Genomic DNA, 27,084 nt, shown 5'->3' with positions numbered 1-27,084 from the left:
ACAGTTTCCTGTCAACTATGAGGATTTTAAAATGGGCAGTAAAACAAATGAACTGCCCGCTTATGTCCTTTGCCCATTTTTCTGTTAGGTTGTTCATCTAATTATTGAATTATAGATTTTCCTTTAACATCCTTGGTATTTTTTTTGATATCAGTTGCAAATATTTCTCCCACTTTATAAGTTGCTTCAATTTTATTTGTGTTGGCTTTTGCCACATAAATGTTTAAAATGTTGATCTAGCAACATCAAATTTATCAAGATATGCCTTTTATGCCTTTGGCTTTTTGTGACTCATTCAAGGTGTCTGACCTGCTAATTTCCTAAGACTTATTGTCTTAAGTCTATAGGTGTTCCTAAGACACCTATATTGTCTTTGAATTTTGATTCTGTTGTTTTATTGAAAACGTTTAATATATCTACTCTCTCAACAAACATTTAAGTGTACAATACAATATTATTAACTCTAGGTACAATATTGTATGGCAGATCTCTAGAACTTAATCATCTTGCATGATGGAAGCTTTCTACCCACTAAACAGCAGCTCCATTTTCCTCTCCCCCTAACCCCTGGCCAGCATTGTTCTACTCTCTGTTTCTACGAGTTTGACTGTTCTAGATGCCTCACATAAGTGGAATCATGCAGTATTTATCCTTCTGTGACTGACATTTCATTTAGCATAATGTTTTCCATATTCACACGTGTTGTCACATATGCCAGGACTGCCTTTTTAAAGGCTGAATAATATTCCATTATATGTACACTGCATTTTCTTTATCCATTCATCCATCAATCAGCATTTATTGGCTATTGTGAATAATGCTGCATCTTCTAATAATGATTTTATAGCTTTATTTTTACATTTAATTCTGTAATGCAACTAGATTTTATGTATGTATGAATAGTATGAAGAAGAAATTTAACTTTCACCTCAGAAGATGAATAGCTATCAATCTCAGTGCTATTTATTAAATATTCTATCCTGTCATCACTATTTTAAAATACCACCTTTTCATGTATTAAGTTTCCATCTATATCTAAGTCCATTTAGAGAAAAGTTTTTACAATAAAGTTATCACTTCCTGAAAACACGAATTTCTAAAATGCTGGGGCCCTCTGACCTGTGGCCTACAAAAATGTGGAGTCTAATTTTCACTCTGCGGAGCTGAAACACAGTCTTCAAAATTGAGTGCTAAAGGAACTCTATTATCATTTTGCCTTTCACCGTTTCATTACATTCATAAGGTTATTTATTTCATCTTTGCCAAACACCTATCAAGTTCAGGAACTTATTGGTAGGCTATTAATCATGTCTGACCACCAGAATGTAAAATGGAGACTCACGTACACACCCAGGAAAGCCAGCAGCTCACAGCCTCTCACTCAACTCTCTACTTCTTTACTGTGGCTTCAACCACCAGTGTGCTCCCAGCTATAACACAGCCAGATGTCACGCTTGGATCTCACTGTTTGCCCGTCTTGTTTGACCTATCCTAAATAACTTGGAAATCCCTAATGGTTAGAACATCTAGCTAAGTGGAGGAAGACAAAGGCACAAGGTGAGAAAATCCATTTTACTGAGTGATGAAGTTAAACTGAGAGGGCCACCTTGCCTGGAGCTCCTTGAGAATCCATGTGAACTAAGGTCCACTAATTTTGATTATGTTATGTTTTACTTAAGATTTAATACTTGCATAGTAAATTATTTGACAAAAAAGTTATATAAATGTTATAAAGTTATATCTGGCAAATGAGTATATTTTAATTTAAAAAAATTTATTGAAGTACAGTTGATTCACAATATTGTATTTGTTTATTTAAATGATCAGAGTATGGGACTTCACCTTAGGATCAATATTTTTAATTTGTTACTTATTCATTTTTTTACTTTTTGTGCCATTGGTCTCATCATGAGAAAAAGTGGTCAGCCTTTTTGATTTTTTGACTTGTAATCTGAAACTCCAGTAGTTCACATATCACAAGCCCCACACCTCTCATTCACATCAGCCTTCTCAGTTACTTTCTTGTAGGTTGTTATATAATTATAAAAAGAGAGTAAATGCATAAAGTCTAGCAAAAAGAAAATCAATGTGCTAGACTTGTTAGCCTTCTCATCCTCCCCTTCAGGTCTTGAGACATCTGGCCCTGGAGTCAAGAGGATGAATTATGTGAGAGAGCCATTCCTTCCAAGATAAGGTCTCCCAGAATCTCACATCAACAGAAGGGCAGCTTACCTCCTCAGCTTTTCTGCCAGCTGCCTCTGGCCGCTCTCCAGGTGCTCCATGCTCTCCCGGTTCAGCTTTAAGTCGCCCTCCAGTTTGCGATTTTCCCTTTCACAGTTCATTCTCACTTTGCTCTCCTGCTCGAGGGCACTCTCAAGCTGACAAAAGGAGATACTACTTAGCCAAATAAATAGGTAAAGCTTATACTTTACTACAGGTGTTCATTAACCACTTCCCTTCTTGAAAAAAAGAAAGAAAAATACAAGAAGAGTCTGTAAATGATGCCTAGTTATGTAGCTATTTTTAAATAAATATTGCACACATCAATAGGATAATAAAAGAACCTAGATAGCACAATGGTAGAAGAAAACTTAAGCGATTAAGGAATACAGCTCTAGCCTATGGAAGGAACCAAAAATAAATGGCTGGTGAGCCTATGTTTGATTGCTTTCCAGTGATGGGAAGCTCACTTCTTCACATGGCAGCTCATTTCATGGGTGGATAAGTCCATTTATTCGGGAGTGCTTCTTCGTAAGAAGCCAGAACATTCTCTGTAAATTCATCCCACAAGTCTAAGCTCTGCTCCCTGGAACAACACCAAGTGAATCTGTCTCCACATGATCATTCATGAACATTAGGCAGCTGTCCTGAATCTCCCAATTCAGTATCTCCGACCGTTTCAAAGACATCTCTTGTGGCATGATTTCCATACCTCCTTCACCACCTTGAGATCCTCTATCTAGCCCATAACATTATGTCATATTCTGGTATCCCCGCCAAGGTGATCACAACTTTCCAGTTCTGTCTGGATTAGTGTTGCCAACAACAATATCGAGGTTGGTTTAGCAGGAGGCGAGATAACAGTTACTATACAGCTATTTTTTCATGGCTAGGTTTGCCGCAATAGAAGCTCTTTCCTGTAACCTGCAAAAGATGTAAAATTCAAGTGGAGGAGAAGGGAGAATTTCTTTCGGGAAGGTGTATGTAAAAGCCTGAAAATAAATGAACTCCGAGAGAGAACAAGTGTGTGAGAATGTGTATGTGAGTGTGTGTGTGTGATCACACAAACACCAATAAACCCCCGTACTGAGGCTTTGTGAGATACACATCAGTGGAAATCGGAAGAGTGAGACAACTAATACATAATAAAGGAGACTGATGGAGACACATGAGGAAAAAGCAGATAATCAAAAAAAAACCTAACCACCCTTGTCAGCAATTCTGTAAAGGCTAAGCTTTGGGGACTAAGCAAACAGTGACTGCATACACTCCATCAGCTGGGAGAAGGCAGGAGGACCGATGGACCTACCCATGGAGACTGGTCTGAAACATCTTTATTTCAGAGCATGTATGGAGGCAGAACAGGGGCAGAATTGTACAAGCATTTTTCAATAGTGTAGGTAGAACACAGCTGTGACTTACATATTTTTCGACGATAAATAAACCTCAGTACACCCCTGGGGACACAATAGGGCCTTTCAAGTAATTCTTCAATACTAGTGTCAGATTGAGGACCAACATATCTGTGGGGTAAAATACCAGGTTCCGTGGGGACTTGGCAGCCACTTAGAGTGATACCACTTTATGATTCATCTCCATGTCCTTCTCCCACTGCCCCGGTTGTGTGGAAGTTGCATTTTAAAACTGACAGATTGCACGCTGGGGCCTCTCCTCTACTATAGCGGTTCCGTGTACGTTAAGAAAAAACCCCCTCTATTTCTAAATCATGAGAGAAACTAACCGTGTTAAGTTTTCCTGAAAATGTCAAGGCAGATTAACTAAGTGAAGACTGGTCTGTATATATGCAGACAGACAGCTAACTAGCGAGACGCATCACTACTGACCTCATTCACATGCTGCGCCAAGGTCAGCTTGGCTTTGCTCAAGGTGCGGAGTTTCTCCTCCTCGGCGCGCAGGTCATCCAGGGTCCGCTGGTGGGCCTCCTGCCCAGCCTTGGCTGCTCTGTGGAGTTTGCCGATTTCCTCGTTGAGAGACTCCACTTCCTCGGCCAGGTTCTTGACCTGAGGGAGGAAGCCAACACCAGCTCCATGAGAGCCACCACTGGAAGGTGGGGCATAACGCTCAGGGCCGTCTCCTCTCTCTTCTAGGACCAAAAATCTCGTGAGGTATCCACTTTCATAAAGAACCAAATTCAGCCAAATTCCAGATACACTTTTTAAAACTCTAAATTCACTTTTTCTTTTACACACACACACACAAATGATGTTATCTGTCCTGGGCAGGGAATAGGGTATTCTGGTTAATCAAATATTACCAACATAGGTGACTGGATGGCCAATTTTCAGTGTCGTATTATTGTACAACAGGGACACCACTGAAGGCAGTTTAGCTTTCTTTTGAGTATTCAGGGCACGTGTTAATCTTGTTGTGCCTCAGTATCCTAAGAAAACAGTAGGCAAAGAAGAGTTCCAGCTGACAAAATAGGTAAAAAAAGGAAGCCAATTATATCAGGCCCGCATGCTTTTTTATGAAAGAGAACCGATGGTACAAGAGTTGCTATTTAATCATCTGCTGAAATTACGGTATTATTCTGGAGACTGGTTTTTTTTTTTTTTCAGAGGTTTGAAACAGACTCCTCAGCTAACTTCAGTCTCTGCACAGATGCACAAGTTAAAATGAACAAACAACTAAAATGAACAAAACATTAAAACATAAAATGACATATTCAAGGTCAAACTCCAAATCAACGACAGAGGTAGGGATTTAGACGCATCCCAAATCACCTTTCAGTAAACTGCCTCCTGCCTGCTCCCCTTCCAAAAAAAGGATACTTAGGGGCCCAATGAAACCACTTGGCTCTTTCCATTAGATTTCAGATGCAATGAGACTGGAACAAATGAAAACATTTCATTTGGGAGATTAAGAGGGATTCCATAAATTCGAGCTGGAAATTTGAATTAGGACAGCGCAGCTCATCAGACCCTTCATTTTCTGCCAGTTCTGACCCCCAGAGCTGTAAAGTTGCGGGCCACTATGTTAGTTGATTTAAACAGAGCAGACCTAGTCCTGAAGCCTGATTGGAAGTGTGGAATTCAGGCACATAGGCGTCCCTGACATTGTAGAGAAAGTACCTTGTGCTCTGTAGCACGCTTCTCCTTCTGTGACTTCGCCAATAGTATTTCCAGGTCATCGATTTCTTTCTTCAACTCGAAACATTCATCTTCGAGTTTCCGCCCCCTGGCAGTCAGCTCGGAATTTATCTTCTCTTCTTCCTCCACCTTCTCAGACAGCGCCTTGACTCTGGCCTCCAGCTGGATTTTGGATTTAATCAGCGACTCGCGCTGCTCTTCAACGTTTGCCAGGGTCTCTCGCTCCTGCCATGACGAGGAGAAAATTGTTGCCAACAGCTGGAAGTAATTTATCAGCTAGGCGAAAACGCTGCTTAACACAGAGCAAAGAGAGAATTGCCTGCCCTCTGCCCAGCACTTTCACCTGCCTTTCCTGCGCAGCTGAAATAATATTCCCAGTCCCCTGATCCTACTGTTGAGAAGTGGAGGAGCTGCTTGTGTTTGGAGGTGCTTTCGATCTTTCAGGCCATTCAGTAGATTAGATTAGCTCTTCTGGGGCACTTAATAGGATCCTGGTGGCCTAAAGGAACTCACATGCCTCCCAAAATCAGTGGTGTGCTGATTAAATCACAGCTACTGGAAGCATCCTGTGGGCATATAGTTTGAGGGTGTTACCTGCTCCAAATATGGTCCTTTAAGAAAGCAGCATTCCCTCAGACAATACCATATTAATACTATTATTATGAGTGCTCTGATGCACTTGTTAATATACAAGCATCTTCTAATAAACAGAGCTGGGCTGAATATTTTTTATTTGTAGGCTGAATTTAGAATTCATGAGGTTACTTGCATGTCACTAACTAGATTTCACTATTATTTCCAACTAAAATCGTTTTCTCAATGGTCTTGCCAGCAGTAAATTCTACAAGTTATACCCACAGAGTATAAAATACTCTTCCCTTTTATCTTTTCAAATGTACTGCCTCCAGCTCTCACTGAATGACCCACTGTTCCTGTGTTATGGGCTGAGTGAAAAATGAAGAGGCCGATTACTTTTTGCTATGAAAGCACCTTTTGTAACTTTGAATGCCTCTAATTTGTCTCCATTTAGAGGCTAAATAAAACCTCTCCTTTGTGAGTAAGCTCTTAATTACTGTAGGTCTCATTGCAACATAACTTCACACGTATCTCCATCTTCCATCTCCAGATCTCATCCATCCTCTGCAATACCCCAGCTTGCGCAATCTATTAACTATCTATTTGCTTGGCTTGAGTTGATTCATCTACTTAAATCAAGAACAGAAAAAAGCAAAAAGCCAGGCTATTGGTTTCTGGCTAACAACTGGCAAGAGAATGACACCTGCCCAACAAATGGGACTACAAGAGGGAAGATGGGGGAAGTATAGAATAGTAAATTTCCAACATCGCTGAAGACCCAAGAGAAGGGCTAAACTAAAAACCAACAAAAATGTCTAGGCAAAAAGGGTCCATGCAAATCAGAGAAGCTTCCAATGTTTGGGCAACAATGGGGACATTTGATCTTAGTTCACCCGGGTTGACAAGCAGAACCGTTGTTTGCTCTCTTCCATTCAGCATGTGTACAGGACCTGTCACCATCACCAAATGAAGAGGACAATCCAATCGACCATCATCGATCTCCTCATTAAACATGACAGCAGGCTTGGGGCCAGCTGAGCGATGCTGTGACAATTCAACAGGAGGAACATCCTTCCCCCAGTGGCAGTTATTCTCTCATGTTCTCACAGTGTTAATTGAAATGGGCTCACTCAGCACTGTTGGTAATTTTGAGGAAGTGAATGATTTTAAAAGAATCTTTGTTTCCTAGGTTCCTATTGTATTGGGCTACGCCCCTTAAAAATAAATGATGATAAAATATTTCACAGCCATGCCACCATTTTAAATCAGTTACAGTTTGAACTGTGAATGGTAAGTATTCCTTGCCATAGCAGTAAACAAAGGATGCTGCAGCCATCAGCCATCAGCCACTACAGCTGCCCCTGATGGTGAGCCAGAGAGAACTCAAGACAGCAGGCTGCACGGCCCCTGCCGCCATCCCCAAAGGTGTCCCCTGAGGAGACTCAGGATGAGAAGTTCAGGATACCAGCCCTAGCTGGCTAAGGTGCACATCAAAGGACTGATTTCAGTGAGCCCAGACTTTTGCATCTTCCCATAAATAGAAGAGTGCTAGATTCCTTAACTTGAGATGTCTGATTTTCTTTAATTAACAATTATCTTCTGACGTTCCAACTACTTGGTCTTTGTTACAAAAACTCACATATCCTGGCTCCTCCCCTACCTCTTGGGAGCTATCCCTTAGCCCTATCTGAGAGGCTGCCTCCTGGGGTTGAGGTCCACAGAATGTCCGCTGAATAAAACATAACTCTCAACTTTTAGGCTGTGTATTTTTTCAGTCAACAGAACTCATCTCAACCTTCATGGATTTGCCCTGGAATTGGCTTCCATGTATTTCCTATGCTCCCCCCACTGACCGTTTATCACATCTCCCAGGCTTTTACCCACCACTCCCTCCACAAGTCGGGCACATTTCTATCTCCCCCATCAGCCCAGGTAGCACTGACCACTCTCTCTGCTAACAGGAAGAAGGATGAAAACTGGGAAGCCAGGTCTCTCCTAAGCCAGACAAAATACGACATTGCAAACTGCTTCTCACAGTAGGAATCTTAACGTAGGTTTGGAGTGGGGCCGAGGAATTTCTATATCTAACTAGCATCCCAGGTAAGGCTGATACACACTAAAACCACTGCTGTGTTAAATATGTATCAGAAATAAGGGTCTGGGTCTAAATTCTCATGTAAAATATGGCCTGCTGGAACACTGATGGGTAGCACAGCCCCAAAAGAAGAGAATAACTTGAATCAGTCTAAAATCATTAAATTCTCTCTGTTTTCAGTAAGTCCAAAGAGCAGGAAGAAGTTTCATGTAGATAACTGTATTTGAACCCCCTCCCTTTTTAACTTAGCACTGTGCTTTGTGAGGTGGAGAATATAATAAAGGTGGATACAGCCTCATACTTACTTTTGGGATGTTTGGGGATAACAGTAGTCCTGGTAGTAAGAGAAGAGGAATGTAAAAGGGAGTGAGTAATGGCACATGGGCATCAGATTAGAGATGGAGGCTCGGGTGCCAGGGCCGAGGGTTTGGAGTCTATGATGCACACACTACAGGACCTGAAGCTTGCTCCTCAGGGAAGCAACATGGTATTTGTTTAAGACAATGGTTCTCAGTCCTGAATCACCCAGAACCACCCACACAGATAATATGGACCCACATAGGGTCTGCTTAATCAAAATAGCTGTGAGTAGAGCCTAGGCATCTTTCTTTTTATTTTCTAATGCTTCACAAATGAGTTTGATGCAAAGCCAAGGTTGAAAACAGCTGTTTTAAGAACACAACTGATTGTAATATTGATTTGGACTGGGGAAGGGCAAATAGGGAAATCAAAATCATGAAAGCCAGTTAGGAGCATACGTCAATAAACCTGAAGATCTCAGTAAAGCTTTTCTCAGGACCCACTAAAATCCTGTCTTTTGATTTGCTAATGGGTTATGGGCTACACACAGAATTTAAATTAAGATCCAGAGCTTCCTGGCTCCCATTATAGATTTTGATGTGTTTATATAGTTAAAACCCATCTAATAGTTTGTCCCTTTTTCACAGATATCTTGCCAATGAAATCACTTCACTATAAAACAGGGTGTCTCTTTAAATGTTTCCATTGTCCGTGTTGGATGAAAGGCTAGAGTATTTGAAAAAGCACTGAAAAGCATGTGCCTCTATTTTTTTCACATCAACACTGCCTGCAAAACAAGGAAATCTAATTAGAAAGTTGATTTGAAGAACAAATGATGGGGCCACTCACAGCCTGCAGCTGAAGAAGCAGGTCATTCTTTTCTTGGATGAGGGAGACTTGCTCTGCTTTCAGTTCCTCCCTCTGTGATTCTGATTCCTCCAAGGCTTTTTGCAGCTGCACACACTCTTCCTTCAGTCCAGCTCCCTCCTTTCCCATCCCAGCAGATCTAACAAGAGGCTTGATCTTGAAGAAGAGCCTCATCCAAGGCCAGCTCTTCACAGCCATGAAAGCTCTTATGTTCCACTGGATCAAAAGAAGTGCATCCCTAAATCAAGAGAAAAAAGCAAAGAAAAGTAAGATAAACCAGATTATAAGAGAGTTATCTTCCAAATTAAGATCCTTAATAAGCACATCTTTTTAGGAGTCATTATCAGTTCTCATTAGTCTTCAAAGCACTTCTACATCCAAGCTCTCATTTGATTCTGGCAGACACCCTTGGAGGAAATTTTGGGGCTAGCAATGTTATGGACTAGGTGTCCTGAAAATCCCCCGCCATGAATATCCTTTAAATGAAAGCTGAGCCTTAAAGAGGGTAAGAAGTATAGAGGGAGCCAAAACAAACAAACAAACAAACAAACAAACAAACAAACAAAAACAGAGCAAAAAGTGAATGCTTGTACAGCCTGGCCATCCTTACGGAAGGAGGAAGCCAGTCTTCGTATTGCAGGGTTTGTATTTTTATATACTTGTGGGTAAAGAGTCAGGCTCAGGTTTTGAAAGAATTTCACCCTTAATGAAAAGGAAGATTTAAAAATTCACCTACTGGCACAGAGAGAAGTTAAAGAGAAATAACATCTGATTTGCTCTGGGCTCAGGAATACTAGGATTCCAATGCTAGGATTTTTTTTTTTAAACTATCAACCAATACTACTGGAGTGTTTGAGGTTTAAATTATAGTTCCTGATTAGAGCAGAAATATGTAAGGAATTAGCATAATCATTTTTACACTGGTAATAAATACCCTCTGGGCCCTTGGGGGAAAAATGCAAAAGTGTACTGAAGTACTCAAGTACCAGAGATTCTCCTAAAGTCCCCTTGAAGATGAGCAAACAATTCAAAATTACAAAACACATATAGAGAAAAAAAAAATCAACCACCAATGAGGGTATCTACAGTAAAAATTTTAATTAAACCCCCAAGAATTTCACATAATTGAACAATTCGGTGGAGACCATAAAATGATTGTTTAAAATTATTAAAGGCATAAAGGAAAGAATGGAAAATAAGAAAGAAATGAGCAACTATGATAAAAGGTCAAACAGATTTGAAAGAGGACCAAATAAAATGTCTAATATTGAAAAGTACATTCATTGAAATCAAATACTCAGTGGAAGAATTAAGCAGCTGATTAGACACACTGAAAAAAAATGGATTTAGAAAAATAAACCCAAAACAAGTAGATAGAAGGAAAAAATAAAGCTGAGATCAGAAACTAATGAACTAGAAAACAGAAAAATAAAGAAGCATTTTAAAGGTGGGTTATTAAATAGTCAAACAAAATAAACAAACATCTGACATGAATCATCATGTAAAAGGAGAGAAGGCACAAATAAACTAGGAATGATAATTCTCTAAGAATATAATAACCTAGGGTTATGCTCTAAAAATATAATTATAGATATATTAGAGATTAAAAATCATAATCTAGCAAATTTGAAGATTTAAAAGAAATATAAAATTTCTTTTTCTTAAAAGAAACTCATTTAAGCTAATTTAAGAAGAAAACAAACTCAATAGGCCTGTAACTATTAAAAAATTAAATGAATGTAGTAAAATCTCTCACAAAAGAAACACCAGATCTAGATGGTTTTATAAGCAAATTTTACCAACAACTCAAAATAAATAATCAAACAGATAATCAAAATAAATTGTTTCATGTTTTGGAAAGAGGAAATATTGCCCCACTCTTTTATGAGGTGAAGGCAACCCTGATTCAAAGTCAGATAACAGCAGGAGATAAAATTATAGGCCAAATTTACTCATGAACATTGATGCAAAAATACTACAGTACTGTAACCAAACCCACAATGTATGAAAAAGATAATATTTCATAAACAAAGTGGGCTTAACATTTTTTAAAAAATCTGTTAATTTAATTCAACACATTTATAAGTTAATGGGAAAAAATCATATAATTACTTCAATAGATGCAGAAAAAGAATTTAACCATTTCCTGGTAAACATGCTTAGCAAAATAAAATGGAATGCATGTCCTCCACACAATATATCATGTTTACCAAAAAAATCTACAGAAGCCATCATATTAAAAGAAAAAGAGTATCTTTCCCCAAAGACAGAAATATAATGAAGTTTGGCAGAAGTTTTTGAAGTCTGAAACACGACAAGTTGGTGAGAATATGGAGCCATGGGATCTTTATATACTTCTGGTAAAGAATAAAATTGGAGAGCATTTTGGCAATAACTCACAAAAGTGAAGTTGTATATCCTAAAACCTAGTAATTCAAACCCTGGAGAAGTGCCACTCAATTTTGGGCCTTAGCCAGCTGCTACCCAAAGACTATCAGAGCATAGATCAGCATCTTGAGTAACAATGCCTTCAAGAAACTCTTGCATTACATGCAGGGGAAGACATTTACAAAAATGTCATTGCAGAAATGTTTGTAATAGCAAAAACTTTTAAGAAAGCTTACTTGGACTGGAAAATGTATAAATAAATTGTAGTATATTCATACAATGGAATGCTATACAACAGTGAAGATCAAACATCTAGCCTTAGATTTATCAATATTAATAAATTTCAAAACTAGTACTGGATATAAAGAACAAACTTCAGGATGGATCCTTTCATAGAGGATAACTATATGAAGACTAAAAATACACAAAATCATGAAACCTTTTAAGGATATTTGCATATCTCCACAGAACTTGAATCAAGGGAGAAATATGAAAGGGGCTTCAACTGTGTCTACTAATTTATTTTTAAATGCTGTAACTACAGAAAAAAATGTTAAACGTTCATATGTTTTATATATGGAACATGAATAAAACATAGAATGTTAAACACAAATTCAGGATCTGGGGAGCTAGGCACAGGAAACGGATCAAGGGAGAAATACACAAAGAGCTTCAACATCGCTTATTAGTTAATTAATTAATGTTTAAGTTGTGAGCAATTACAGACAAGATGTTAGGAATTGATATACTTTGCTGATGGCTCCATGAATATGCCTTAAAATAGTTTCCACAATTTTTGCATTTGAAATATTTCATAATAATTCTTTTAAAGTCCTTCTATGATTTAGAAAGAATGGATAGTAAAGACCTCATTTTAGAGATGAAGGAAGTGAACAATGGGAAAATTAAGAGTCTTAACTAAGTTTACATAATTGGTCATTGAAACCAGGACTCCTTATACCCAAACTGTCATAAACTCCCAAGCGACATGGAGGACTACATGGGAGTCACAGAAGACTCCTAGGAGTCTCTCTAGAAGACTCTTAGAAGACTCTCTAATATCTTTGACATCACCATGCAGTGATTTTATTCTTTGAGGAAACAGAAAGAATTAACAGACTGTCAGTTAGGCAAATTATATACCAAGACCTGTGGAAATCACTCCAGAAGGTAAACTATACTATGGTAAAAAGTAAACAGAACAATCTCAGAATCCCTTGTCTGTTTGGAGTCCCTTTGGAGATTTTGCCAGCCTGCTTTCTATGATTCTATTAAAGAATAAACAAAATCCACACCTCAGTGTCCAGAGGTGGTGATAAATATCACTAGTGCACCTGCCTGATATGAAGTAAAAGAGTTATGGTTACATTTCACCAAGAGCCCAGTTTCTGGCCTAGGGGAGGCTGTGTGTTCAGAACACACACCCGCTTTGCAACAAACTTCCCCACGGGGCTGGCTGTGGGATGCATGCAAACCCTTTAGATCTGCTTCTGTTTTGAATTATGAGTCATGCCACTCTCAGAGATCCAGATATCACCAACTATAAAAAAAATCCCTCCAAAGGGAAGGCAGGAAGCAATGCAAGAAATATCTGAATTATGCTCATACTTGGTTAGACAGGGTAATAAAAGCCCTCTGTGTTCTATTTGGTGTTCTATAATTTTAAAATTTCAAGTTAAGTCCCAGACTAAAGCAGATGTGGCACAGCTCTTTACCCTGACCTCTTATAAGGCAACGAGAAAAGGTCACATTGACTGAGACACACTATTACTCTAGCAGTGGGGGTGTAGGGTGGGGATATCATACCTCTCTTTCAGAATCCTCTGGAATTTGATTTGCATCAATTTTCCCCGTATTCTGGCTTGGAACAATGTGAAAACTTTAGATAGTTTCTTATCTTTCATTGCTTCCAGTTGGTCCAGAAAGCCAGCTTTTAAAAACACCTAAAAGAAGTAAGTCAGATGTTAGTTCCACTCATCAATGGGCATTCAGTAAATGTCTATTGAATGACCCTATGAGCAACTGATATCAGTTTATCAGTTCTATTTCTAATTAAGTTTTACTTAATGTATAAAATATAAATTCTAGAAAGTTTGGTTTTATAAATCCAAACTTTGCAAAAACAAAAACAAAACAAAACCCCACAACTTTAATTATACTGCGGTTATATTCTTTCCTTAAGAACTTAGACTGTCCTTATTTATAGCCTAGGTTGTACTGGGAACTTGGTTTAAGACAGGCCCAGGCAGGGGTCTGCAAACATTTTCTGTAAAGGGCCAGATAGTAAATATTTCTAGGCTTTGCAGACCACACACAGTCTCTGTGGTGCCTTCACCTTTGCCCCCACCTTCCTTCCCTACCCTCTTCCTCCTCCTCTTCTTTTATTTATTCTATTTCTTCTTCTTTATCTTTAAAAATGACCTTTGAAAAATGTCAAATCATTTTTAGCTATTGGACCATATGAAAAAATAAGCCATGGATATGACCCTTAGGGGCACAGTTTGCTGGCCTTTGCCCTAGAGAAAAGTTACTTTCTTCTTAGATTAAAAAAAAAAAACCACATAAATATTTTTTCAAAAATCATTAGTAGTGACCAGGATGAGGTGAGTGAGGTACCTAAGGCATAAATTTTAAGGAAGCACTCACATTCAGGGTTGTACAATACAACCATAAGAATGAGTACCTCCTTAAATTTTGTAACTTAAGATGCTCTCTTACCTCGTACTAGTCTCGGCCTAGATGAGTGGTATACAGCAAAAATAACTAAATACACAAGGAAGTAAGGCACCAGTAGCGAAATTCAGTAGAAGCAACGGACAGAAGAAACAGACTCTTAGGTACTCAAAATGTGGGAGTTGAGTAACATATAATCATGTCCAACAGAGTTCTTTTTCTGTGAGCCCTTCACCCCAGACCCTCCAATTCTCCTTCAAATAATTTAGTTCTTATATGGATGTCACTAGAAACAACCTGCTACTGACTGTCAGACAAAATGAAATCAAGTCAGAAGTTTCCCAAAATATGTGGATCATACCAAGATAATCTAAGATGAAGCAGGTTTTAGTTAATCACATTTAAGGACGTTACCTTTGGATTAATTTTTTGGATAGTGGGGTTAATCTTAAACTTTTTAGTTACTCAGACAGTCATCTGGAATTAATTTCCTAAAAGAGTATTTGTGGCTGAATCAGTTCACATGCAGACAAGCAATAACTCCAATAAGTTGACTCAATTTTCTCTAGCTCTGATGTGAATACACATTTTCTAGCCCACTAAGGTTGATTCAGTATTTTATATCTTGGCACTGAATTGCTTAGATAAATAATTACCAAAATATAAATGTGTCAAGACTGAGGTTCAAGAAACATTGAATTTTTCTCTCAAATAGTGCTGACATTTCCACTTTCTGCAGAGCTCTATTTGTATTATTTGTGGTCACGAGAACTGCAGAATGCCTTATAACTGCACTTTTTGGGGAATTTTAAAATACACCCAGTTTCCTCCCACTCTTCTCTAAATGCACTCTTTGTAGTTTTCCAGTTACCTTAGTGATTCCAAAGTGGTACTGGGTATGGTCTGTATCCAAGGAGCGAAGAAATTCTTCAGTTGCTTTTCTGTTGCTCACAAACTTGCTCTTTGGAAAGGCCCTTGGGTTCAGAATGTAGTACCTAATTTAAAATAGGTCAAGGATAAATCTTGAGGTCAGGGGTTATATAATTCAAATAAACAATAACCTGGACAAGTGAGGTGAAAGGAGGAACAGTCTTCTACCTCTCCCACCAATATGTTCAATTTCCATAAAACTCTTGGCAATAATAATGAGAATATGAGCAATAATTCCTTACTTTGGTGTAACGGTTTGTACTTTCAGAGTGCTTTAGAGACAACATTACTTGATTCTCTGCTTAATTAGGGAGGGAGGGAGAGGTTGAGAGGGGAAAGAGATAGAAAGAGGCAGGCTTAAGTATCTCTATTGTATGGAAAAGAAACTGAAAAGCAGAGACATTAAAAGTCTTTTCCAAGATTCCCACACCCTAATGGTGAACCTGTGGAGAGCTAGAAATAGGCTTCTTAATTCTGAAACAGGTACTCTGTCTATTCTACTTTGCTCACATTTGCTTGATGATCTATAATTTACACTTTCAGAATTTGGGAAATAGAAAGCAAAGATGCCTCTCCTGCCTCCTGCTGCACAACCTGCTGGCTTCCTTCCTTTCACAGCCTAGCTAGTAAAGTAACAGCCTGCTTGGATGGCAGCTACGATTGAGTATATACAACATTTCAGAGATTCAATTCAGCCTCCATATCTTTCTTCTCTATATATTTCTTCTATATGTGGGTCTATTATCCGGTAATAGAGATTTAAGGATATTACAGCTACATGGATGTTGGATTTAAGGGGAAATAATAATGGAACTCTGTCACCGTATATCTCACCACCACCAAAACACATCGATCTGCCGTCTGGAGGATATCAACCAAACAAACAATGCATGCCTAAACACTCAGAAAGAGGGGAAACAAAATGGACCGCCTCAGGCTTCTTGGATCCTGGGATGTATGTTTACCTTTGTTTAAAATCAGCATATAGCAGCCGGTTTGGAAAACCTTCACAGTATATTCTGACCCCTTCTAAGACACCATTACAGCGCAGCTGCTGTAGAACCAAATAAGGATCCATTACACCTGAAGAAAAAGGATCACATGAGTCCATGTCTAAAAACAGTATTACCCTACATTTGTCCTAATTACTGCATCTTGGGTTAAAATAGTTGGAATTTGGTGTTCTCTACATGATAGGTAATAGGATCTACTCACTCCCTGCCTGGTGGCATTCACAGTACACATCCTTTTACCTAGGACTCTCTAAATAGGATTTACCTGGAACAAACCCTCTAGTTCATAGTTAGTCAAGATTTTATAAGCAGATACTCCTAGAAAATGAAAAAAAATTTTTTTGCTAGAATGTAAATGGCTGGTACTATATCCATTTGGCAGCCAAAAACTAGCTAGACAAGGGATAAAGCACAAAAGAGAACTGTCATCTCCAAGTAGGAAGGGGAAGGGATTACAAGAAGGGAGGACACAAAGAAAGGGGCAGATGAGTACAACCACACAATTCTGTTCACTGTTTTGCCTTCAGAAAGAACTGGCCACATCCCAGCCTATGTTCTCCCCCAATTATCTTGAGTTTTATGCTATAGTATAGGCATGTTCATGAGATAGAGCCCCACCAGAGCCACAGCTGCAATCTCTGAGAGAGCCTTTGAAAAGCCATCCAGTGAGCCACCATATCTGGCTCTCAGCAAGGCTTCTGGAAGAAGCCAAGCAGTACTCTCCTAACACAAAGGCCAGTGTTATAAGAAAGATGGAATGACATGATTCTCTGCTCATGCCCAGGGTCACAGAAGTAACCTCGAAGCCATGTATGCATATTCCTGTACTCCCATCCCTTTCATAGACAGAAACAGACCATATGTAAGAAGGGTAAAGCAGAGTTCTCTGATACCACAAGATCAAGCACGCCCATACTCTTTAAGGACATATGAAGAACTGTTTTGATTAGCTTATGAAGCTTTTCTTGTGACTTTGTCTTAAGACTTAAAAAAAACAAACAAACAAAAAACCTGCTGAAATCAGAGCTGACTCAATGGGAGGTAACTCTAATAGGTAACAGAATGGCTCCAAAATAGAGGCAGCTAATTAGATTCCTTGCTAGATGGAAGCAGTGTCCCTAGATGCGTTCAGAAACCCAGCTGATAAGAAACAATGAAGCAAAAACATACAGCGTGAATGAACATGAGTGTTTGCATTGCAAAAATTCAAACTGCGGCATCATTGTTTAGCATCACACTTTCCCAAAATAGGTCACAGGCTGTCAAGATTGGGGTCTTAATTACAGGAGGTCAATAAAAATGCAAGATACTACAGAACATCAGAAATCAGAATCAGCAACATCTGGCTACAGATTCCAAGGGTGATTAGTGCTCTGAAGACATAAGTGCTTGTCATACAGACAACTTTGAGGCTGACAGCCTCCGAGCAAGCTCCACAGAAACCTGAAATTCCAAAAAGAAGGCTGGAAGTCTTCAAATCCATGATGTTAGGAAAGTAATTCATAGTCAATATCTGTAAAAACTTCCTTTTGTCAACTGAAAACCTAAATAATTCACCACCACCTACCTATTTCATTACCCCACTACCACGACCCACTCATCAAAAAGTATCTACTACAAAAGCTAAGACATGAAAACATGGAAACATTCTAAGTGTCCACTGATGGATGAATAGATAAAAAAGTTGTGATACACACAGAGAGGAATATTATTCAGCCACGAAAAAGAGGAAATCCTGCTATATGTGACAACATGGGTAGCCCTTGAAGGCATTATGCTATGTGAAATGTCAGACAGAGAAAGCGAAATGTCACATGATCTCATTTATGGTTTTAGGTATTTTCACCATAAGTTTCTTTGCCAAAAGTATTTTTGCCACAAACATTTTTGCCATATAACTAACTGACCATGCAACAATTTTGCCATAAAAGATAAGACAACTGGCTGACAGTCATTTCTCCATCAACACTGTACTCCCACTTTTATATTACATAAATCTGAAAGAGGTCAAGGGCCTTGAAGGCACAGAGTTGGACCCACATTTCCCATAGAACTTGGAATGTCTACCAACAGACATGTGACAACGTGCCAAGAACAAACAAGTGTGGAAAGCTTTCACAACACGATACAAAGCTCAGTTACAAACATGTATAATATTTGGAAACTGATACCTCTCTCAATGAGGGAAGAAATTTTAGCAAAGAAGAAAAAGTGTGATGCTGAATGAGGAGACAAATCAACAAGCCAAAAATGTATAATGAACTATAAACAAAGATTTTGAAGATAAATGCTGAGGTGCAGCCCACAAAGTAAAATCAGTATTGCCATCAATCTACACACATTTTAAACATATTTAAATAGTTTATATCTCACAGTAAAGTCTTTTTAACTTCGTTATTTATTTTTCATGTTTCATTATGACCTTTTTAATGTTTCATTTTTATTGTATGTTATCTTACTTCTTATGGCAAAATTGCCTTATAGCCAATTAGTTACACAAAGAAAATGTTTGTGGCAAAAATACTTGGGGCAAAGATGTTTATAACCAAGAAGCTTATGGTGAAAATATAAAACGCACTTATATGCGGAATCTTAAAAAAAAAAATCCTCATAGAAAAAGAGGTTCAATTTGTGGTTACCAGACGTGGAGGTGGGGGAAATTGGATGAAGTTGGTCAAAAGGTACAGAAGTCTATTTTTAAGATAAATAAGTACTGGGGATGTGATGTGCCACATAAAGACTATAATTAACGTTGCAGTATGGTATACTGAAAGTTATTAAGAGAGTAAGTTTTATGAGTTATCATCACAAGGAAAAAATATCTTTTCTACTTTCCTTGTATTTGTATGAGATGATGGAAGCTAACTAAACTTGTGGTCATCATTTCATGATATATGTTAAGGCAGACCATTATGCTGTACACCTTAAACTTATACAGTGCTGTTTATCAATTATCTCAATAATACTAGAGGAAAAAAAATATTTTTTTAAAAAAGCCCAGAAGTACAGAACTAAAGAAATGGGTACTGAGGGGAGTACCTATTTCAGGAGAGGGGATATATTTGTATTGTGAAGGAAGACTAGAGGGAGTTCTTAACAATTAGATATGGATTTAGAAACTGTCTTTATGGTCATTTTAGATAATTTAAACCAAATGATTTCCTTTATGCTGAAATATCTACCTTAATCCCCCAACTGATTATTCAATCCCTTTTTATTATACTTTGCCCTTGTAGACAATGGCATAGAAGCTCATTCAGGTTTTAGCATGAAATTCAAGGAGGAACTTAAATGGTAATATCAAGCATTCTAATGTTACCCAATAGAGTATGCTTTGTGAAACCCTTCTTTACATCCACTTGAATCTCAATTCAAAGGCATTCTTGAGGAGGTTTTGAAAACCTCACTTTCAACTTTAGTTTTTCTATCTGAAAATCTACCTTTTGTATAAAAGAAACTCATAAATGTTTCTTGCAAAGACATTCAACATAGCTTAAATCAAATATATTTCCTAGTGTGGATTATGAAGTTGACTTACCTGGCGTTTTGTTCACATTGGGGTTTATGCATCTCACAAAATGAGGTGCTGTTGATTTCAGATTAGTCATCAATTTATTTAGGTTTTCCTAAAATAGAGACCATAAACAACACAAAATTACTTTTCAAATCATTAAAAACACCAAGCCACCTCACAAAAGTCTCCATATTGATCAGCTTAATCTTAAAGCCAGATGTATACCAACAATAAAACAATGAATTCAATATTCTTCCCTGCTTACCAAACATACATTATTTCCTTCCCGTGATGAGTCAATATTACCTGACAGACATGGTTCTGTTGTGAATCTTATCTACTCATTTTAAATTTGATAGCAATAATTCATGAATGGGTAACATTAAATGGCTTGAGGAGAGAAACTTTCTCAAGTTTTCTGTCTGGAAATTTTTATCTTAGGTCAGACTGTCTGGAAGCAGAATCTGAGCTGGGGGTTCTGGTTCAAGAGGTTTACTTGGAGAAGGAGGGAAGCTGAGTAGAGCAGGAGAGAAAAAAAGCAATGGTGAGAATTCAGCTGAGTCTGATTCTTGCAGGGGCTCTAAGCACAAATGCATCAATTGTACAACAGTTGGTACCTCCTTGAGGCAAAAGAGGGGCCAGAGTCCGGAGGAGAGGGTAAGAAAACAGCTGGGCTTCCCATTTGACCAAGGGCAATCCTGGCAACTGTGAGTTGTCTGGGGCCAATATTCTCATCAGCTGTAAGATGGGTGCAGAGTAGGGGGTGGGGAGGGAGGAGGATAAAGGGGATGTAAGTGGGATACCGGTGGTGTCCATTAATATCAAGATAAATGTCAACTTTTCCAACTTGGTTAATTTCAGATACTTTATCCTTATTTGAAGATGTAAAATTCCCAATAAGTAATAACATATGCAGATTGTGAGGCAGTTAATGTATGAATAGATGCAATTAAAAATTACTTTATGCAGAGATGCAACCATTTGGAATGAAGCTCCTTTCTTGCGTTTCTTCTCCCCAAACTGTAGAGCTAAAAAAAGAAGGAAAAAAGTAAGAAAAGGGCCCTTTTTGTCACATTACCAAACCCTGCTGATGAAAGCATAAATGTGTCAAAGTTCTAGAAGCAATATGGCGATGTCTACCAAAGGCTTTAAAAATATTTATGTCTCAACACAAAAAGTCTATATCTGGTGCTTTTCCTTGAGGAAATAATCAGGCAACTGTGCAAAGACATTCACTGCAGTGTTGTTTAATCATTACCAAAAAAATTAAGCCAAAAATGGAAATGTCAACAAATGTCTATCAAAGGGGGATTGGTTAGTTAAATTATGAAAGAATATGTATACAATGAAACACTGTGATCTTTTAAAATGATGATGTAGATCCATATCACTGGCATGGAAAGATTTCCAGGATTTATTTTGAGAGAAAAATTAGGCTACAAAATAGTTCGTACATAGATCTTGAGTGTACATACATGTTTTTAAGCATGTTTTAAAGTATCATGGGTGACCATGTACATAAAAATGTTGGGTAGAGTACACACCAAAGTTTAGCAGTTGCTATCTCTCTCTGTGAGATTATAGGTAATTTTTATGTTCCTGTATTTTAGTTTTTCTGTATTGTCTGCGTTTGGGGCAACATTCATACATTACTTTTATGATTTACAAAAAAAGAATCCATGCCCATATTCTTGAAGCTAAAGAATCTACACGAAGCCAAGGTGTTTTACAAACATTTGTGCAGTGCTGATTCATGAAGATGTACACCCCCTCCACCACCAACAAAACCTACAGGCAATCTGGAGAAAATGGGCCAGCTCTAAATGTGAAAAACAAATACAATATTCTCTAGCCTGAGTAGTAACTGTGCTGAGGCAGATGTCATAAAGTTTCATCACTGCTGTCCTATTGCCACATCCCAGGCCCTCCGTGAGTCACCTGACTTCCTTGCACTTCCATTTCTCTGCCCATGAAAGAGGACTACTACTACTTCCCACTAATGTTTTAAACGAATTATGACTGGTTTAAAGTACTTAGAGTCCCCAAACAAAGTATGGTTATTAGGGGTAATTTAATGTTTGAATGAGTCAGAAACTTGGAGGCAAGTGTTTTCAGGGCATGCTTACAAAATTACAAAAAAAAGGACATTTGGGACAATTTTTCTCTTCCAGTTCAAAAGAACACAGCACACCCTGAAGAGTCAGAAGATGAGTTCCTCTCTAATTCTCTACCCAAACCACTCTCTGATCTCTCATGATCCAAGAATTACTCATCTGTGAGCCATACACTGATGTGGCCACTACCTAAGAGACTTCACATGGGGCACTTTAGGGGCTATTAGAATCAGGCAAATGCACTGCCTGAAGGTTTTCAGGGTCCAAACACAATAGCTTCTATTTCTCAACCTCCTCTTGAGACAGGCCAATAGGATTTCAGGCAGTGACCTGCTCCTAAATTACATCATCACTTGCTAATGAAGCCAGAAGTGCTAAATTCTCTCTCCATTTCCTGACCACGTCAATCAGGACTCCCAAAGCAGGCTCCAGTGGGCAGGAGTTAACCTGACGCTGGGTGTAAGATAATAGCAAGGTGAGAATGTTAGAAAGTGAGAGCACACCTCACTCAGAGAACAGCTGGTACACTTTGCCCTACTGCCACAAGGGCCTCTGAAACCAGGCTGGCCCGATTTTCTATGTTCCCATAATTTCCATTTTTCAAAGCAAAAGGGAAATCCAAACATGTATGTGGGACCTTCAGATTTTTTTAAAACTGTGTGGACCAAACATGTTTGAAGACCAGGTTCTGCTCTGGGGCTGCCCACCTGCACGTTTGCTATGAATCCTGAAGAGCTTCCCTCCGCAGCTAGCAGTTGTCCAGATGTGAAGGTGATGTCAGCAACTTGGGCTCAGTGTCTGTATTATGGTGCAGAAGTCTGAATTGTATCCTAAATCCAGGTAGCCTGTCCATCTCTCTGTTTTGTATTTGTGAGATGGTGAGAGTGGAATAGGCACAAGACTAGGAAGCAGAAGTCCTGCTTCCTCCCTTGGCTTTGCCATTTAGTGGTGTTAAGTGGCTCTAATGTTGTGGGAGCCTAAGTAAGCAAACCAAAACCTAAGCCTGTAAATGCCCCAAGTTTACAACATCAAAACACTAAGGACAACCAATCACAAACAGCTACCTGGGTTTTAAGCAACAGCCAATCAATATGTCCTTATTTTGCTTCTGCCTTTTCTCCATAAAAGCCTCTCCCTGAGCTCCTGTCGGTGGGATGCTTTTAACCACTTCTGGTGCTGCCTATTTTGAATCAGTTTTTGCTCAAATAAACTCTTAAAAATTTTAATATGCCTGAGTTTATCTTTTAAGAGTTGATTCGTGAAACTGGGGGTGCTACTTAATTCTTCTGTACTTGCTCCTGTAAGATAGGGAGAGACTTCTCTCTATAGGTATCTGAAAGGGTCATGACAAGGATTCAGTAAGGTAGTGCATCTAAAAGTGCTTTATGAATTACAAACTGCTAAACAAGGTTAGTTATTAGTTGGTCAACAAGTATTTATGGAGTACCTGCTAAACGGGAATTTGGCTACATGTTTGAGGTTACAATCAGACCTGATTCCTGCCCTCATAAAGCTTGTAATAACCCCAAGTTACTGCGCTCTGAGAACACTGTGAAGGAGCATTTCAAGATATCTGGGGGATATGTATTAAAGGGACTTGTTATTTCCCCCAAATCATTTATCAAAACATAGTCTGCTGCTCTCTCTTTGCAGGTGGCTTGAGGAGAAGATAAAAGTGGGCTGGAGCAGTCTCCTTGAAATCTATCTACTTTAGAGCACTGTTTTCCCAAAGAATCACCAGCCAGAGGATGGAAAGGCTAGTAAGGGGGGATGACTCAGGCCACAGGGAACAGACACAGATATGACAGGAACGAAGCCAGGATTTTTATAAACACTAAGGCAGACATGAGTTCCATTCTAAGGCTGAAAAACTGAGAAAGATTGTTCGACTCACCAGTGTTGGTACTGATGTAATTTTCAAAAAGGTTTGCCAGGAGACTGTTAGATGACTTCTGAAACACAGCCACCACTGTTTCATTAAGAAAGTCTTTGTTCTTTTCAAGCCAGCCACTGATGTTATAAGGCACCTTTGGAAAGGCATGCAATTCAGGTAACAAAAGAAGAGAATGCATAAATTAACTTAGCAAATTGTGTATGCCTTAAGAAATCATAAATTGTGTGGACCCTTTAACTTTTCAATCAGTTTAATGTAATAGTGCTGAATAAATACTCCAGAAATCTATGCTCAACCCAAAGAAATTCTCAGCTTTGCCATTTACATTGTGGAGAGAAAGGAAGAGAAGAGGAGGGAGGGAGGGAGGGGAACAGCAAGTGAGGGAGAGGGAGGAGGAAATAGATGGCGTTTCCAGTAGAGACAATTCACATCAGCCCCCCTTCATAGGCAAGAGCAGATAGAATAACCCACCTGTCTCTGACACACAGTGAGCAGCCAAAAAAACATGGTCAATTACCATGGTATTTTACTGTAAATATCACTTTAATTAATATTCAAGATATCAAAGAAGAACATTAACAAGCATATCTATGTACAGTTGACAGGTCATTCTTAGGTTGAAGTATTATTTTATCTTTCATCTGTTCTCTTTCTGTTTCATCCAGAATCACTGACCAGAGCATAAAAGCAGAAGGGGCATGATGTGCACACGTACAAGTACACGTACACACACACACACACACACACACACACACCCCTCCTGGTAGAGAAATGAGGAGAGGGCATGAGGGTCATTAGGAATCTTTGTTGGTCATAGTTTGAGACCATTACTTAACAGTGACCATTTCTTTATGAGAAAAATTTTTTTAAAACTTCAATAAAAGATGAATTGAAATCACTCATTCACACGATGTCAAGTTGAAAGGAAAGACAAATAAGGAAAAACCCATGTCTTTGATGGCCTCCATAACTTTCTGAAGTTGTCTTAATTTGAGTTGGGGAGACGAGTCTATTTTGAGATTTCTGACCCTAGTATGGGTGTTTTGTTTCCTAACTGTTAAAAGGCTACAGCAACTTTTTTTCTGGAACCAAGATTTTTTTATCTCTTCATTTAATCTAAACTTCACTTATATATTATCTAAGGATTTTGGCTAAACACATTTGAAACAGTCAGGGGAATTCAGGGCTAAGGGTCCAGAGGTAACTTACCACTCCTGCATAATGGACAAGTTCAAAGTGAGCTTCGTAGTTCTTATTGCCAGGCTTGGGCTTCTGGAAATGAACCGACTTTCCAAAATGGTTATCAAAAAGTTTGGTCTTGAAACTCATATCTGTAGCCTGATGAAACATACATTCCTCTTCAAGGATGGAAAAAATGCCCATTGGCTATTGGAGATACATATAAATAGCAGTTAAAAAAATACCAATAAACAGTATTGTCAGTAGGAGGTCAGTGTAAATTATTTCCCAGGAACCTAATTAGTTGACAAGGGGAAAAGATATTCACTACATATAGCTAGCTAACCATCTATTCAACAAATATGTATTAAAGACCTCCTAGGTACCAGGCACCAGTAGAAGCTGGCAACGTGGCCATGAACCACATACACAAAGTGTCTGTCCTCCCAGTGCTTACCTTCTGGGCAGCAGACAGACAACAGACAAGTAAAGGAAAAATAAATAACTCAGTTTCACATAAGTGCTCTGAAGAAATCATGCAAAGGAAAGAGATAGTATAACTGGGGCTGTGTGAGAGCTATTTCAGTAGGATAGTCGGGTAAAGCCCTCTGACCTGAGCGAGAAATGCAAATCCTGAGAATATCTGGTGCAAGTATTCTGGGCAGAAAAATGAAAGTGCAGAAGCCCCGAGGAAGGAGCACCCTTGGCAAGTTTGACGTCCTGCCAGAGACAAGTGTGGACAGAGCAAAGCTGGTCGGAGGGAGCCTGTGGTAGGACAGGTAAGCAGGACTGGGTCCCAAAGGCCTTATGGGCTGTGGTAAGACGTTTGGATTTTATTTTAAGTGCAATGGGAAGACTTTGGAGATACTTAACATGGAATGATGTGATTAGATTTATGCTTAAAAGGATTAATTGTTTAGAACCAGGGTTGGCAAAGTCAAGCCTGTGGGTCAATCCTGCCTGTGGTCTGTCTGTATTGGAAAGCCAGTGAGCTAATAATGGTTTTTACATTTTTAAAGGGTTGTTTAAAAAAAAAAAGCAAACAAAAAAGGGATATGTGATAGAAAACTGATGACCCTGTCAGCAAACTTTTTCTCTAAGTGGACACCTAATAAAGGTTTTAGACTTTAATAATAAAAATAAAGGTTGCACCTCAGCAGTTAAGCCAACCAGCCCTGAAAGCAGCAGCTGATGACATGTAAACAAAATGGGTGTGACAATGTGGCATTAAAACTTTATTTACAAAAATAGGCTACAGGCTGGCTTTGGCCCACCGAGCCATTCTTTGCTGACCCCTGATCCAGACAAGTGCTGGAGACTGTGAGAAATCACTGACACATCTTGCAGGTGAAAAGTAGAGCTGGGTCACAACCTGCTGATGGACAGAATGTGGGGTGTAGTAGAAAGAGTTAAGATGACCAGGTTTTTGGCTTGAGCGAATGGATGCTGCCGTGATCCAATATGGGGTACATACACATGGGGAAAAACAGGTTTGAGGGGCAGAAATCAAGGATTCCTACATTTGCATATCTCTTTGTGTATTTATATCTTCATTTATCTACTCCATAAATATTTCTGAAGTGCCTTCTATGAACAAATCACTGTACCAAACACTTTGGATTATAACAGAATAATCAGACATAGGCTCTGGCTGCGGAGCATCTAACTGAGAAGATGAGACATGTACATGGTATGGAGACTACAAAGCAAATAAGACAGAGGAACAGAGAAAATGTCATGAGAGTTCCAAGATGGAACTGTGACCCCTTGGCCCAACAACATAGATTTCATGATTCTCTATCAACTCTTTGGACCTATGAACCACAGACTCTCAGGTTTGGGAGAGACATTATAGGTCTGGCCCAACCCACCTAAAATTCCTTTTTACAAGCTCCTTCTGAAAAGCAGGTTAGCTTATGCTTGAATATTTTCATGGGGAGAGAACACACCAACTCCAAGTCAAACCTCTGGATGGGTGACAGACTAGAAGAAAAACTGCTTGTAGTTTAGAATCCTTGGTTCTCAGTTATTCCACTAAAGCCATCCAGATAGGTCTCCCTTGGATCATTAGATATTTGAAGAACATATTTTTGATTTACTTGAGTCTATCAATCTAATATATGGACTGTGGTTTTTTACGTCTTTTGTATAGACTCATAGATGTAGAACCTTATTTTATACAAAATGTATTGAACAACAATCTACTAATAA

General features: G+C 38.8%; 1 protein-coding gene across 1 annotated transcript in view; it reads right to left on the bottom strand.

Moving 5' to 3' along the window:
* Positions 1-27,084, bottom strand: part of MYH15 (myosin heavy chain 15) — a 133,081-nt gene that overhangs the window by 60,085 nt on the left and 45,912 nt on the right. Inside the window, exons 15-25 of the mRNA XM_072970807.1 lie at positions 24,904-25,080; positions 23,695-23,827; positions 20,647-20,714; positions 19,711-19,798; positions 16,125-16,242; positions 15,101-15,224; positions 13,363-13,499; positions 9,151-9,406; positions 5,313-5,555; positions 4,065-4,241; positions 2,233-2,378 (exon numbers count right to left, since the gene is read on the bottom strand). Coding sequence (XP_072826908.1) covers positions 2,233-2,378; positions 4,065-4,241; positions 5,313-5,555; positions 9,151-9,406; positions 13,363-13,499; positions 15,101-15,224; positions 16,125-16,242; positions 19,711-19,798; positions 20,647-20,714; positions 23,695-23,827; positions 24,904-25,080 — 1,667 coding nt within the window. The remainder of the gene's footprint in view (positions 1-2,232; positions 2,379-4,064; positions 4,242-5,312; positions 5,556-9,150; positions 9,407-13,362; positions 13,500-15,100; positions 15,225-16,124; positions 16,243-19,710; positions 19,799-20,646; positions 20,715-23,694; positions 23,828-24,903; positions 25,081-27,084) is intronic.

This window comes from Vicugna pacos, chromosome 1 (assembly GCF_048564905.1).
Source record: "Vicugna pacos chromosome 1, VicPac4, whole genome shotgun sequence".
NCBI lineage: Eukaryota > Metazoa > Chordata > Mammalia > Artiodactyla > Camelidae > Vicugna > Vicugna pacos.
Note: the sequence above shows the minus strand (reverse complement) of the source record. Positions and strands in the feature narration are given on the sequence as shown.